Raw genomic sequence first — 14668 nt, forward strand, 5'->3', positions numbered from 1 at the left:
TTCTCAAGTTTCTTCTGTGTGGGAAGTAATCCTTTCCCTCTTTCCATCTGGAGGAACTGAGGGTCACTAGCCCTCAGTTTAAATGAAGAAAGTAAGCCATATGGAAGAAACTTACATCGAAAGGAGACAGCACATAAAATAGATGACCAACTAGGAATTCGACAAGTTGAAAGCAGTCATCAGTTTTTGCAGCCATTTTTCTGTTCTTAAAAGCTTGTTTTTGCATGGTGGTGAGTACTGCAACTTGGCACTTCAATAACAGATGTTTCTCACCTTGTGATTTAACAAATGCCACCAAAGAACTCATTAAGACTCTTACTACTCTTCATTCTCAAATCTAAAAGTACATATACATGTATATATTGAACCTACCACTTAGTTTCATCAAGAATATTAACAAAACATTCAATTTTATTAAAGCTGTATTACTGTTCACAACACTGAGAAAGTAGCTTAACTTCCCTGAAAAACTTCTAGCCTTTACAGTTAGGAAGTGTCAACCCTGGAGGTTCAAAACCAATAAAAATAACCACACTATCTTAAATAAAAACCTTACGTTTTTGGGCAGTCCAATCTTAAGGCATGATTTATGATTGCTGAACATTTATGACCACTACATCACCACACCACAAAGCTCAACTTAGTCTCTAGTCAAAGCATTGTAATAGGTTGGATATGTGGTAGGTAAATTGCTAATAATTTTATATATATATATCAGGAATTTAATTTCTTTGTCAGACATTTCATGAACACTTGTTTTATATCTAATGGAAAGTTAAATTATGCTATTTTATGTACTTATTGCATGCAATAACACAGGGTACTTTACTCAGTGCATACATTAGCTCCAAAAATACAGCAGAACAAACTCTGGAGGACACTAGAGCTGCTTTCTCTTCTTGCTTCCCTTACTATAAAAGGTATTACATTAAGTAGAAAGACTGCAGTACAAAAACAGAATAAAGGATATTTTTCCTGCAAAGACAGAATAGGCTTTTTTGAGCTGTCTATAACTGAAGTTTGTTGCATTCAGCAAAATATCTGAATACAAAAAATATTCAACCGAGGCATGGGCATGAGTGCTGCAAGCATGCTATCTTCACATTCTTAAGAAACTATTCATGGACTTTGCTCCTTGCAAAGTACGAGCTCCAGGGCCCACGCCCTATTCACAATCAAAAGCACATCCCTACTGTATCATGACTACCTGAACACAAGCTGATCACTACCAGTAACTCCTCAGCTGTCTATTCAAGGTTTGCTGACAGAGAAGGCACATTTTACAGTTTCTGAAGTACCAGCAGAGCAATCTTTCCTCAACTTTTGCTCAGCTTTTAAATTTGCTTTTACTTCAGAGCTAAGGACTTGTGTGGTGACCAAAAACTTGTGGAATCGTCCCAGTTACAGCATCTGGTCTGATAAAGGATATTGCCTCTATCAACTTTGTTTTGCCAAACACATTCATAGGGACGCTAAATGGCTGGGAGTGTCCCTCAAACATGAAGTGATGGGAAACGTGACAATCTCCAGGCCTGAAGAGGCAAAATAACAGCCCAGGTATGGCCTCCAGGATGACAAGAAACATTATGCATGAAGCATAATGCACTTCAAAGAACTGCAAACAACTTCTGAATCCACTTTTGCTGGTCTAGTAGATCAACTGGATATTTCCAGTGGCTAGAAACAGATGTCCACAACATGAATTTATAGAGGTGATACACAATCGGGAACTCTACTGAACTACACAGAAGGGCCTGTACACCACAACCAGAATTTAAGCCCTACGTTGTCTGACCCGAGAGCCACTCTACCTCACATTACCCTCCACCTTCTAATTCTGTATTCAGAGCTAAACCCATTGCTTCAGTAACAAAGCAATGAAGGGAGTAGAAGCAAGCTCCTTCCCTCCTGGAAAGTGACAGTGCAGGGCAGTTCGAGGTGCGGAGGCTGCTGGTCCTTGAAGTGCTGCCGGGAGAGCTACCCAAGTCACAGGCTGCGTGAAGAAGAGAGGACCCAGGACCCTCTGCACAACTGCATCCTGTAGAGCCTTCTATGAGGAAAGAGTCCTGCAGGGAAAGCTCCCAGACCCCCAGAAAGATCAAGTTAACTAGCAGATAGGGCATGAAGAAGTGAAATAGATGTGCCATCAGGCTGACATCTACACTCTCAGAAATCCCCCCCCAGATGAGTCAACCATGCGATAGCACTTGGTATAAGCACTCTGTGCTGTTTGTATCACTATTCTGAAACACTGGAAATGCTACCACTAGGAGTAAGTATACAGTGTGAAGGAAAAGATATCAGTAGTGTAACATTATATACTGCTCTAAGAGTTTTACAGCAAGGAATCTGACTACAATTCACTACTGCTGACAATACATCTTGAACGCATCACTGTCATTTCAAGAAGTAGTACTGTCCAGGGACCTCTTCATCCCAAACAGTGAAATGATGTACTGATGATAAACATACAGCAAACAGATGGCATTTTCACAGATGAAACCACATTATTTTTTATAGAAGTGTTCACATAAAGAATCAACTGTATAGTGCTATACAAACTCTGCTCAATTAGCACATAAAAATTTCAGTGCACCGAAATTTTTGTATTTTCCATTGTATTTTACACTTTTGAGGCTGAAGAGAAGTAAGAACATGAATCTTAAAATTAAACAATGCAACACCATTTGGCAATATGACATTGTCAGTTCTCCAAATTTAACAGCAGCTGGGAAAAAAATATGTCAGCAATTTCCTACGATGTTTTTCTGGAAGATTGAGTAGGAACATTCCATACAACAGGCATATTCACAATAACAGAAAACACTGTGTTCTAGGAAAAGCAATTTTATATACGTTACACTGCTTACTGTCCATGATGGTTCTTCAGCTGAGTTGAAAATTAAATTAATTTAAAGTTTAATTAATTAATTTTAATCCAGAAGCATAAGAGTTGCTTTAGATTTTGCCATTTTTGTACTTGATGATGAGTCCTTTGCGTAGCTCACAGCCTAAATGTATTTAGCTAAAGACCTTAGTCTTTAGCATTCTTTTCAACAAAGTCGCTGGAAAAAGCTTAAGATAAGCACAAATTTATTTATGGAAGTGCTTAACTACTACAGCTCTATGTGAAAAAAGGGAACAATTATTTTTCCTCAGAAGGTATTGCAGCAGCAATACACACATGTGCATGAACCAAGCAAGCTACACAGAACTCCAGCTCTGTTTTAATACAGAAAATTATTTACTTTGACTGGCAAATTAAAATGTTTATTTGAACCACAACATAGAGCATGTTTAGCTCTTGTAAATTAGTCTCAACATATTTTAAGGTTTTGCTGAGAAGCTTTCATATGGGAAGGTCCAGCTATATCCAATTTAAATGAGAAAAGTTTCCAGAGCTTAAAAAATTGTCGCTTAAGTAAGGAAAAAATAGCAGCATGCACTGCCAGATAATTTGGTGTATGGCTAAGAAAATAATTTCAGACCAAGTAAGTCACAGCACAAGAAAAGTATCTGCACATTGTAGGGCTCACCCAGCTGAGCACAAATAGAATAAATCTGCATCTTGTTTAAGAAGCTCTATTTCCATTACTCAGTTGTTTCTCACGTGCTTATAAACCTCCCAGGCCTAACCGCAGAATCAGAATATGAAAGATTGCATTTCTTCCACTGAAAACATTATATTAAAACTTGTCCACATTTTTAAAGTAGCTGCTGTAACTGCATTTTTATAAGGTCTTCCTCTAAATTACATTAGTGACACAGACATTTCATGAAGACAAACCAGATCTTGCACTTGTCTGAAGTACTGAAACAATTGTTTATGTTCTCTGATGCATGCAAGTTAGCATCAAAATTTATTAATTTATTAACTGCCCAGGATGTTCTATTGCAGACACAACTCACTGCAAAAAACAGTAAGCTACTCCTAAGTGAAGATGGATCTCGTGAAGAACAGTTATGCATTAAAAACAGAAGTACATCAAATGTGAACAACTAAACAATGTATTAATTTCCCTCATTTGTTCCCTACAAAGAAAATATAGATTTTATAATAATGCTTTACATTAGATAAAAGTATCTGAATTGCTCTGGGAAACCCAGGTTTTAAACTGATAAATGCTTTGGTATTGTTACTTTTGTATGTTAATGTTCTTTTTTTTCCCACTTTGTATTTTATTTTGGAGACTAGTGTTTATTCCGACTGATTCACATCTTCAGCAAAAGCCTGTCCTTTTCGACTTATTCCCAAGTACTCCATATTCCTAAGGCCATCAAGCATCTTCTTCGGTACAAAGGGTTGCCAGATGTTTTATCAACCAGCTTTATTGCATTCTTCAACAAGAACCACAGTCTAATAATGCTATCTCCTCAGTCAAATGAGCAAGGGAAAACATTTCCCTCTGTGACAATTTCAGGCTACTGACACCACTGTTACTTTAAATACAGACACTATGAGGTTATGAAGTCATAGTAAAATGCAGCATCTTAGCATCATTTTGACTCACATATCCAAGAAAAAAAAAAAAAAAAAGACAGATTACCAGGTAAATCCAGAGCTGCTTCACAAACAAATCCAGAGGGAACTGTTACAGGGGTTGTGCTGCAGCCCTAAGCCACTCTTCTGTCTATTGCAGCATTCAGCTCTGGTGTCTTCTAACCTCCAAAGCTTTGGAAAAGGAGAAGCAACAGTCAAGCAATGTGCTCAGTGTGTAACCCATAAGACTTTTGCACTGAAAAATAAAGTTCATTTTGGCAAATCCCTGAAAGAATATAACACTGTTACCATGTTGTATCATCAGAGCAATATGGCAACACAGACCTTTCCTAATTTCTCTTCAACAAAGCTGCGCAGCAGCATACGCACAACACAAGTTTCAAAGCCAGGCCTGACTCAGCAGTGAGCAGTCACCATGAGCAGCCTTCAGCTGAACTTCAGGCAGAATCCAGCCTTCCTATTCTGGGCATAGCTGGTAAATTAGACCAGAAACTTTCAAAATAAAACCCATAAAACTTCAACATTATCATACCATTAAGTTTATTTTCTTAGTCTTGTATTTGCATAGTGAGTATTTTATGTGCATCTTATACATATGCATGACACCCTTAGACATTCCTTAGAAATGTATGCATAAAATGTAACTTTATATTCTAAATATAAGTACATATAAAGCCATATGTGTCTAAGTGATTGTATTTTAATATTGCATTATAATTCATTAATACATTATTAATATGGCAGTATCTCCAATAATAGCTCTTATTCAAGTAAAAGTCTATTTTTAAAAGAAAGATTCAGAAAAAAATGATTTCTGGAAACACTGATTTCCTTCAGTTCATATAAAATTTTCATTTACGCTAGAGTTAGTCTGCAGTTTTTGGAGGCAGATGAAGGAGTTTTCCTGCTGATTTGGCACAGGAGCAGGGAAGGGTTCAGTGCTGATAAGACAGTATTTATTAGCTACATCTGCTACAACTGCTTTTTATAGACTCCATCACCGCAAGACAGTCACTCTCGAAATTTCTCCTACGCTGAATGGGACTTGAGGAACTAATTTAAATGCTGGCTGGTGTTTAAAGCTGACAAGACTATTCTCTTGTCCTTTGGCCCACAGAGTAGTAACAACGGTCAGAAGCAACAGTAAGGAGACAGAGCCCACTGTACGTGTTCTGAATGAGCATTTCACACCATTTGCTGTCATTAATTCTGATGATTTCTTTAGTTGGTGTCTTTGTGGAATATTTTTCAAACTAAATTAAGCCTACTTATGTTAAGTAAAGTAACATCATTCAAAGAACCATAGAAAAAATAAATAAATTAGACATTACAAGGTACCCACACTGAGTGACCTGGAAGCACCCAGTGCAGGAAATAAGCAGATGTACTTAACGTTAACAGCCCTAATGCTACTGTCACAGCTGTCACCAGTGAAATCTGTGAGACTTTCCCCACAGCACAAATTAATGTAGATTCAGAGCTACTTCTGGTTACCTTGTGCTGCAAGATGCTAACCCACTTACTGGGAATAGCCAGATTTAGCCAGCTACTGTGTCTGTAGATAAAAATCTACAAGGAAGTGTAATACAGAGCTCTATAGCTCATCCTGCAAACATAATAACAGAATTAATACTATTGTTTGGACACATATGATCATTTTTTACAAAAAAAAAAAAAAAAAAAAAAGGCTACTTATCACTCTGCCTGTTCAAAGTTCTTAGAAACACCATCCTTTCAGATACATCTTCCATCTAAGAAAGGAGATAAAAAAGAAATATTATAACATCTGTTTTGAAACAATCTAGAGTATTTGTGGGAGGAAAGATAGGTCTAGTACTCCCAATAAATAAATATTGGTTTCCTCCTGGGGTATTTGTTAAAAATCAGATTATTTTGTATAATTATTTCTATCCAGAATAGTATTCTTTACTTGCAGTCAAACTATTTTCTTACTCATTTGTGTTTGTCCACTAGCATAAACAGCTAATGACTTTCAACCTGTAGCATTAACCTTTCATTACACCAAAATCAAAATAATAGCTAAAACCACAACAAAACCATGCAATTTCAAATGTCCACATGTATCAAAGTGCCTAGAGAATGCTAGTTAAATTTTGTTTAATTACTCAAGTCATACAGCCGGAGCAAATCCAAGTAGAAGGTGACAGATCAGATGAAAGATAGTTAAATTTTAACCTCGACCCCTAAGATTACATTTGACATCATGTTGTTTTAGTATCAATGAAGACACCTGTACAAAGAATCTCTGTGCACATAGAGAAGGGAATAAATGTAAATATTTTCAAAGCCAAAAACTTCAGGATATAAATATCTCACATTCAAAAGGCTGAAATGGATACCGTATATTTAAAGTTGTGAAACAAATGTATATCCATAAGCAACATCTAAGTCTATAATTAATTATAACATCATGGCCCTACAGATTCCATACTCCCTATACTACATTCTATTTTGGGCACACAACATGACAATGTCTGTATGTCACTAATGCAGAGAATGATGTTTGTGATATATTTAATATCTCCGTTATTGATTTAGACCGCTTAGTGGATACCTGATACACACAGTATTTCCACAACACAGTGAAATACAGAATTAAACAAGAGGTAGCTAAGGTTACCCTGTTTGGCTGCACAAGAGGAACAGCTCGGAAAGACTGAAGGATCTTTCAGGGAAGAAAAAAAAAAAAAAAAAAAAGATTAGGGAAGGCTGAGCTGTTAATCCAATTCTAAAAAGCTCTTCCTGTGGATGAGATTCATAGATTTATTGATGCTTAATTATTGCAGGAATGGTGTTTTAAAATGAGTTTTTGAACACATCATTGTCATAATATTTGGGACTATTAACTCTAATTTACTCCTGGATGAACTAGGAAGCAACACTGTTGTTAAGGTATTTATTTTCGTGCACAGACTCAACCCAAGTACTTCCGTTTACTTCTAGATGCACTGGCAAGAAAACAAAACAAAACAAAAAAAAGAGAGTATATTGACATGACACAGCAGAGTTAGAAGGCGGATGCATGAGTTGTGTTAAAATGTTTTATGTAGTCACTGAGTATCGATATCCCAGGAATGAAATGACAAATTGACTTCCCATTTCCTTTCAAAAATAGGAAGTGTTCAGTGTGTTTACCTACGATGTTTAACTGCCTTGTCATGATCATCATGCTTTGTCATATTTATTGAGATAGTAAGTATAGCAGGAAAGACACATCAAAGTAAAACAGGAAGCTCGTAGAAGGATGCTACCAATGCTGACAAGAACACTGCCTCACTACTCACCAAGAAAAAGCCTTCCCAGCACTGAGCACTGCTGTCAAGAAACGTGAGAGCTTTGAAAGACCTTGAATCAAACCATCAGCAGCAGGAAAACCCAAGCCCAGCAAGGTGTGGGACGGACAAGGTAAAGCAGGAAAAAAAAAAGTAATGAAAAAAGCATAAGCCTTACTTAAAGTGGCTCCAGCCCACAACAATAATTGTGATTTTAATGGTTTTTATATGGCCTTGTTTCACCAGGCAGATTTTAAGCATCAGCCGTACGGCCACGTGGTCAGGTCTGAACGAGGCTTCTCCGAGGCCTGCAAGCTCTCAGCGTGCCTGATGTGGATTAAAAACATTTGCATTACATTTCAAAAGCCTGTTAAAGCGTTCACTGTGGACTTGTATTTTATATATGCTTAATTATTCTTTTGTGAGCATCCTCGTAATCTATCAGATGTGCTGTTACATTTGCGTTTGCAATTAAATTTCATAGAATCACAGAATATCCAAGCTGGAAGGGACCCACAGGGATCATCGAGTCCAGCTCCTGGGTCCCCCAAAGGACCACCCAAAAATCAGACCATGTGTCTGAGAGTGTTGTCCAAACACTTCTTGAACTCTAACAGAATAAAGACTCAAAGGCAAATGCTTTGAAATTATTACTTAAAACACAAAAATTATTCTAGGATTTTTGATCAAACAAAAGCTGGCTTTTTTTTTTTTTTTTATTATTATTATTTTTATGACAGAGTAAGCACAAGAATCTTCTTGTCTATTTTTCAGATTAGGCTGTACATATTCTTACCAGATTTATTTTAGAACCAGATTCCTCCGGGCAATTCCATACATCACTACAAATCCTTATGCAATTTTATCCAGACTTCTATATTTATCGAGACACCTCATCTTAACAGCAATGTTCTTCCTTAGCATGAACCAGGCTTTTAGAACAGATTGCACAGGAACCCCCACAAAAATTCCCACTCTAACAAGATTTGCCAACAAGTCTCAGTTTAACGCACTTACATGTGAAGTATAGATTAAACAATGGTTCGTAGAAAAAAATATATATATATATTTTAATATTTGGTGACTGAATTCAAATGCCACACACATACATCCTATCTGCCAACAGTGAAAACCTTCTACATGCAGTTAATATGCATTCTACCTTCCTAGATATAATCTATATTAAAATAAATAAAAGGGAGGAAATGTGAGCTAAAAGTTGTGTAAGTGTAATGTAAGTCATGAAGTGGTCCAGGATACACGAGATATGCAAAAATATCAGAATCCCAGAGCTATTCAAATCTTCCTTCCACTGCTCTAAAGAAATTGCTTCAAACAATTTAAACAAAAAGCTGCTTTTGACATGCATGCAACTGATGTCATTTGTTTTGGTAGCACATAATGAGGGGCAGTGACACCAAGAATGTAATACCAAACTCATGCCTGCACCAGAAGTTACCAATCAAGTGAAAATAAGCTAAAAAGGTAACATATGCATAGCTGACATTAGTTAGTGAATCATCTATTGATCAGGATTGAAATTTTTACCCAGATGAAAACCATGCACAATGTACTAGAACCTGTCTGAAACAAATCCATCCCAGCACTCAATGTGTGACCAACAGTCTGCTCTCTGAACTATTAAAACCATCTTTATCAGATTCCATGTCTGGAAGCCCAAAGACTTCTCCTGCAACCCTGATAAACTTTTGAGTTACATTTAATTGCAGCACTCTCCCTAGATTATCTTATGAACTAGCACTTTGAGCTCTCTATCAGCCAGGATTTGTGAAGATGTCCTCCAGAGGATTATTTTGCCTTCACCGTTGTGCCAGATCCCTGAACAAAAACTGGTGTTCAGGGTATCCTTTACGGTATTCTGCATTATTCATTCAAACAGTGTTGGGCAATAGCTCCAAAATACATTTTAGTGGTGGTTACATACATAGCCCAAGAAAATGAACTAAAGCTCCAATGTTAATCAGAAAAAGTATTTTACTCACAGCTGTTTGGAGTAACAGTTTTCATGAAATGGCCACACAGTCACCACTCCTGCGTGTGCCTATCTTTGGCTCTGTTAAGAATCGCTAACATTAGAAAGCTGGAAAAGGGTGAAACACTCCACACAGTTTAACATAGTCCAAAAAGAGATTCCCGGACTTCTTCCCCGCCCTTCCACTTTCAAACACAAAAAGGCTATTTTCTCCTTCAAAAAACAAACAAACAAAACACATTTTAAAATAAAATAAATATTTAATTAATATCAGACACTAAAAAAGCACAAGTGGTTTGTTATCCATTGTGAAAGAGTAGGATTATCTTAACTGAAAATGTTAAAATCAAATGCATGATCAAATACAATTTATGTATTTAAGACCTCTACAACAGGAACTGAGTTTCTTCTTATCTGGAAGAATCATAGCACATCGCTGATATGACACAAAAAAAAAAAAAAAAAAAAAAAAAAAGGGAAGATGAAGAGAACTAGGCTATAATGATGTAACAGAGACCAGTAGCAAGAACTGTTATTAAGTTCGCAGAATGGTTGAGGTTGGAAGGGACCTCTGGAGGTCAAGTTGTGTTTTCCACTTAGCTCAGGGAAGCTGGATCAAAAATGTAACTACCAAGTAATGCTCCCCTGGTCCTTGGAAAAGAATGCTGCAACAACATCACCTTTATCAGTACCAAACAGACAGGACTTCCACACGTTGTTATTATATATATATACACCAGTAACAACTTTACTCAGCCTCAGTTGGAAAGAGTGACTCAGACTCAGCACAAAATGCAACACTCTACAGAGGGTGGATCAAATTGTATTCTTCTTTCTGAAACCGGTGACTAAACACATCAGTAAATAAACTCAGCAGGGGTAGGAGACACTGCCTGTGGCAGCTTGGTGCTTCTCAGAGCTCTCTTATCATCTGCAACATGTGCGTGCATGAGGTCGAAGCTACGGTCCCTTGGCAAGTTCCCAGGCTTGATGGTACAGTTTCCTGATGCCTGCTATCCCAAATCCACTTGCACGCCCTGTGGCAATCCTGTACTTGATTCTTGACCCTGATAAGGACAACCTGAGCGACTGCAAACTGACTTGCAATGAACAGTGTGTTTTAAGCAAAGGATTTCAGCAGCTGTAGGATGTGTAACACCACCTTACGATTGGAAATTGCAAGACCTGGGACAATACCGCAAGTCTGATCAGGGTTCCCAATTACTCATCGTTCTGGAATTACTGAAAACCAACTTATGACGTATCACCACAGTGTGTAGTGTAGTGTGTACATTTCTGACCCAGGCATGTTGTTTAGAAGAAACACGTTTGGTGAACTTCAGTATAATCACCATTTTCAGTCACACTGGCAGAATGAAGGCACCCTTCATTTGGAAAAGCTGATCTAGATTATCCCAGCACCGGCTGTATCTGTTCCAGGACACGCAATGGAGCTTCACTGGTAAATAACAAGGATAGATAGAACTAGAGCCTGGTATCTATAAAAACTGGGGGAAGGAGGGAAGAAGAGATTATGTTAATTTTGCTCTAAAATTTTTGTACAGTAGTGATTTACTCTCATTTATAAGGACTTATTCCAATACATTCCCTGTACCTTTCTAAACAACAGATCAGCGAATATTGAGAACGAAAATAACTACATGAATCACACATAAAGCTGAAAATCTTCTAAGTAATTTGATAGAAACTAGTTTGATTGACACTAAAGGAAAACCTAAATAGCTATAAATTTCAATTACATAAACTAAACAAATTATTTAGTTTTTACAGTGAAGACCGACTGCAATAAAGCTATTAATGGTTGTTACATCTCACTGTTAGGACAAGAACACAAACTCAATCGGTGCCTCAAATTATGCTGAAATAGTGCCACTTTGTCAACTTCACTCTGTCAGGCATCTTAAATAATTACCACCCATTTTGCAGTGATTTATTCTTATGATTCAACAGTAAAGACTGTATTACTAAGAAAAACAGGGAAGCATCGTAGCTTAAAGGGCTCAGCAGTCTCAAGAGCAGATGCTAGGCCTGGTACTTGAGAGGGAAATACAAACACTTCCACTGCGTATACTTTTATTACCACAATGCTCATGAAAATTGTGCTGCTTAATTTCAAATACTTGCCTTAATCTATAAAATTTCCAGTATTTATCCTGCACACAATTCCCCTACATAACCTACAGCAACATTAACAATACATAATTGTCTACAAGCCTAATCTCAAGCAAAGCTTGAGATCTCAAGCCAAGCTGCCTGAGATCCACTGTAGTGAAAAGGGATAATATAAAGTCAGGTCATCCACTGGTAGAATAAGAAATGTATCTCAATTTAAGCAAAAGCTCTGAACACTGAGTTTCAGAGCACTCTGACTGCTCTGAAAAGCACTCTGAAACAAAGAGTGCTCCAAAACATAACATAAAGGTGACACATGTTTCAACACTTTGCCGTGCTTTTGATTGTTTCTTATTTCTGTCTGTAAGAAGCCACTGGTAGCATCCAAACCGCTTAAAAGAAACGCAGCCTGCTGCTTTGGTTCTATTAACCTGTCCTCGCGGATTTTACAGGCCACTTCTGCTTTCAATTTACTGCCCTTAGCGCCATGCGCTGCATGGCCAGTTCTGAAGTACTTTTTTGAAGTGTCACTACATTAATTGCAGCAACACAGAGCTCAAGATGTACGGAGAATTTCTGTCTGCAAGTACGATGGGATGTCCAACACTCTTTTATCAGGAAACAAAAAAGTTTAAATTGAATAAACTCCTTAACATTTGCAGGGTCCAGCAACTTACTGTCTCCAATAATGAATTGATTAAAGAAGCCGTAGATTTTCCGTCCCCCCACAGAGTTATAAAGTGTACCCGTTGGACTGTCCACGTGTTACCTGGAAGCTAGTCCAAGAACACATGAGCACCAAAGCTATATCCCTTCAACCCAGCAGTCTTTAAAAGCAATTACTTCCTGCATTAACACATTTTATATATACCCACATACAGTGTACTTATGCAAGAGTCCCATACATATAGGTAATATGGACAGGATTTTTTTTTAAACATAACGCAATGCTGCTGAAAAATGTCATAGCAAATATAAATATAAATATAAATAACATCTTATTCTGCTGGCTGTTTACAGCAGAAGATACATTTCCAGTAGGAATTCTAGTGCAATAATGTTTGCCTTTCTTGCTGGGAGCACGTACAGAAAACCAAAGTTTTAAGATGCGCTGTCCAAGAAGTCAGGACTGACACTTAACCTGTTTCAGAAGCATTCTTATTTAAAAAGTGGAGTTTCCTCCAGTGCAACACCTAAGACTGCAATATCAAAAATAATAATAAAAAAAAAACACTCCTTGTTCTTGATTTGAGAATAAATAAGATAGCTATTTACCTGCCTGCAGTTCAACCTGTTCAATATTTGCTAAGAGATAGGATCTCAAAGCATACAAACCATGGAATTCTTCCAAAATTTCCTAGGTAGAAGCAGCTGAATGGCAATGCAATCATACACTGACCTCCTAACCCCATCCCATGCTAACCTGCTGGCCCAGATCGCTTCGAGGGCTTCCCATCATGGAAGCCTCACTAAATTTAATCGACAGCCATCTGAAGGAAGAATGGGAAAAAGTTCACTCCACAAAATGAGTAACAGCGGGAAGCGTGACTGTGTTTTGGAACTTGTGGTGATTGTTTTGTAAATAACGAGCATCTGTTCTTGACCTTCTGCACGAGTACTGATGCTCCAAGGCATCGTAATGTTCATCGCCCAGATTCTGAATGTACCAACTGGTACTACCCCAACTGCTGTGTGTATTTCAGGTGGAATATAGAAGTGGCATTTTGGGGAAATGTCCTTTGTTAAGGGGGGAGCGTGCTAATGCCTCAGAGCACCTGAAGCTCAGGCTGGGCATCGCAGACCCGAAGCCAAGCCATGGAAGCTGCCACCAGACGGGCAGCTCCACACGGGCCACATCCCCACGACCACCACACGAACCCCTCGGGGCTGTCAGGCCCCCCCTGCTTGCTTCCACCGCAGAAAACACCCAAATTATTGAGAACCACGCGAAGCAGGAGCACCTCTGCCCAAACACAGCTGCCGGGGGGCCCCTCCTGACCCCTCCACGGCAGCGGCTCCCCCACTCCGCCGGCGCTCGGCTCCCACAGACCGCTCCCCACACACTCCCCCCCGGCCTCCCCCCGGCCCCCGGGGCGAGCGGCGAGGGCTGCCCGGAGCGGGGCTGCCGGCGCCTTACCTGAGCCAGGACGGTGAGGAAGGCGCCCGCCCCCGGCCGCCCCCGCCAGCCGCCGTAACACGCCGCCACGGAGCCTCCCCCGAGCAGGACGGCGGCGGCGGCGGCCCCCCTCCAGCCGGCCGGGCGCCGCTGGCTCCGGGCGGGCCGCAGCCCGGCGAGGCGCCCCCGGAGCGGAGCGCGGGCGGCCGCCGCCAGCGCCGCTCTCCACGCCGCCATCTTCCAGCCGGCCGCCGACATGGACGCGGCCGCTCCGCCGCCGCGGAGGCGCATGCGCGGCGGCCGGGCTGAGGCCGCGGGATGGAGGGGGAAGGCTCTGGGCACCCCCCCGGCGCAGAGAGCCAGGCTGGGTGGTGGTGGAGAGGAAACGTGGAGTCACAGGGACGTTACAGTTGGGAAAGGTCTACAAGGTCATCTGGTCCAACCATCCCCTACCACCAGTGTCACCCACTAAGCCATGTCCCCAAGCACCACGTCCAACCTCTCCTTGAACACCCCCAGGGACGGTGACTCCACCACCTCCCTGGGCAACCCGTCCCAGTGCCTGGCTGCTCTTTCTGAGCAGAAATGTCTCCTCATTGCCAACCTGAACCTCCCCTGGTGCAACTTGAGGC

The 14668-nt window shown here is 39.9% G+C and overlaps 1 protein-coding gene across 1 annotated transcript in view; it reads right to left on the reverse strand.

Annotated features, from left to right (window-relative positions):
- Positions 1–14304, reverse strand: part of MICU2 (mitochondrial calcium uptake 2) — a 151144-nt gene extending 136840 nt beyond the window's left edge. Inside the window, exon 1 of the mRNA XM_084305885.1 lies at positions 14058–14304. Coding sequence (XP_084162011.1) covers positions 14058–14294 — 237 coding nt within the window. The 5' untranslated portion in view covers positions 14295–14304. The remainder of the gene's footprint in view (positions 1–14057) is intronic.
- Positions 14305–14668: the final 364 nt, after the last annotated feature.

The sequence above is a fragment of the Netta rufina genome, assembly GCF_964035555.1.
Source record: "Netta rufina genome assembly, chromosome: 1".
Lineage (NCBI taxonomy): Eukaryota > Metazoa > Chordata > Aves > Anseriformes > Anatidae > Netta > Netta rufina.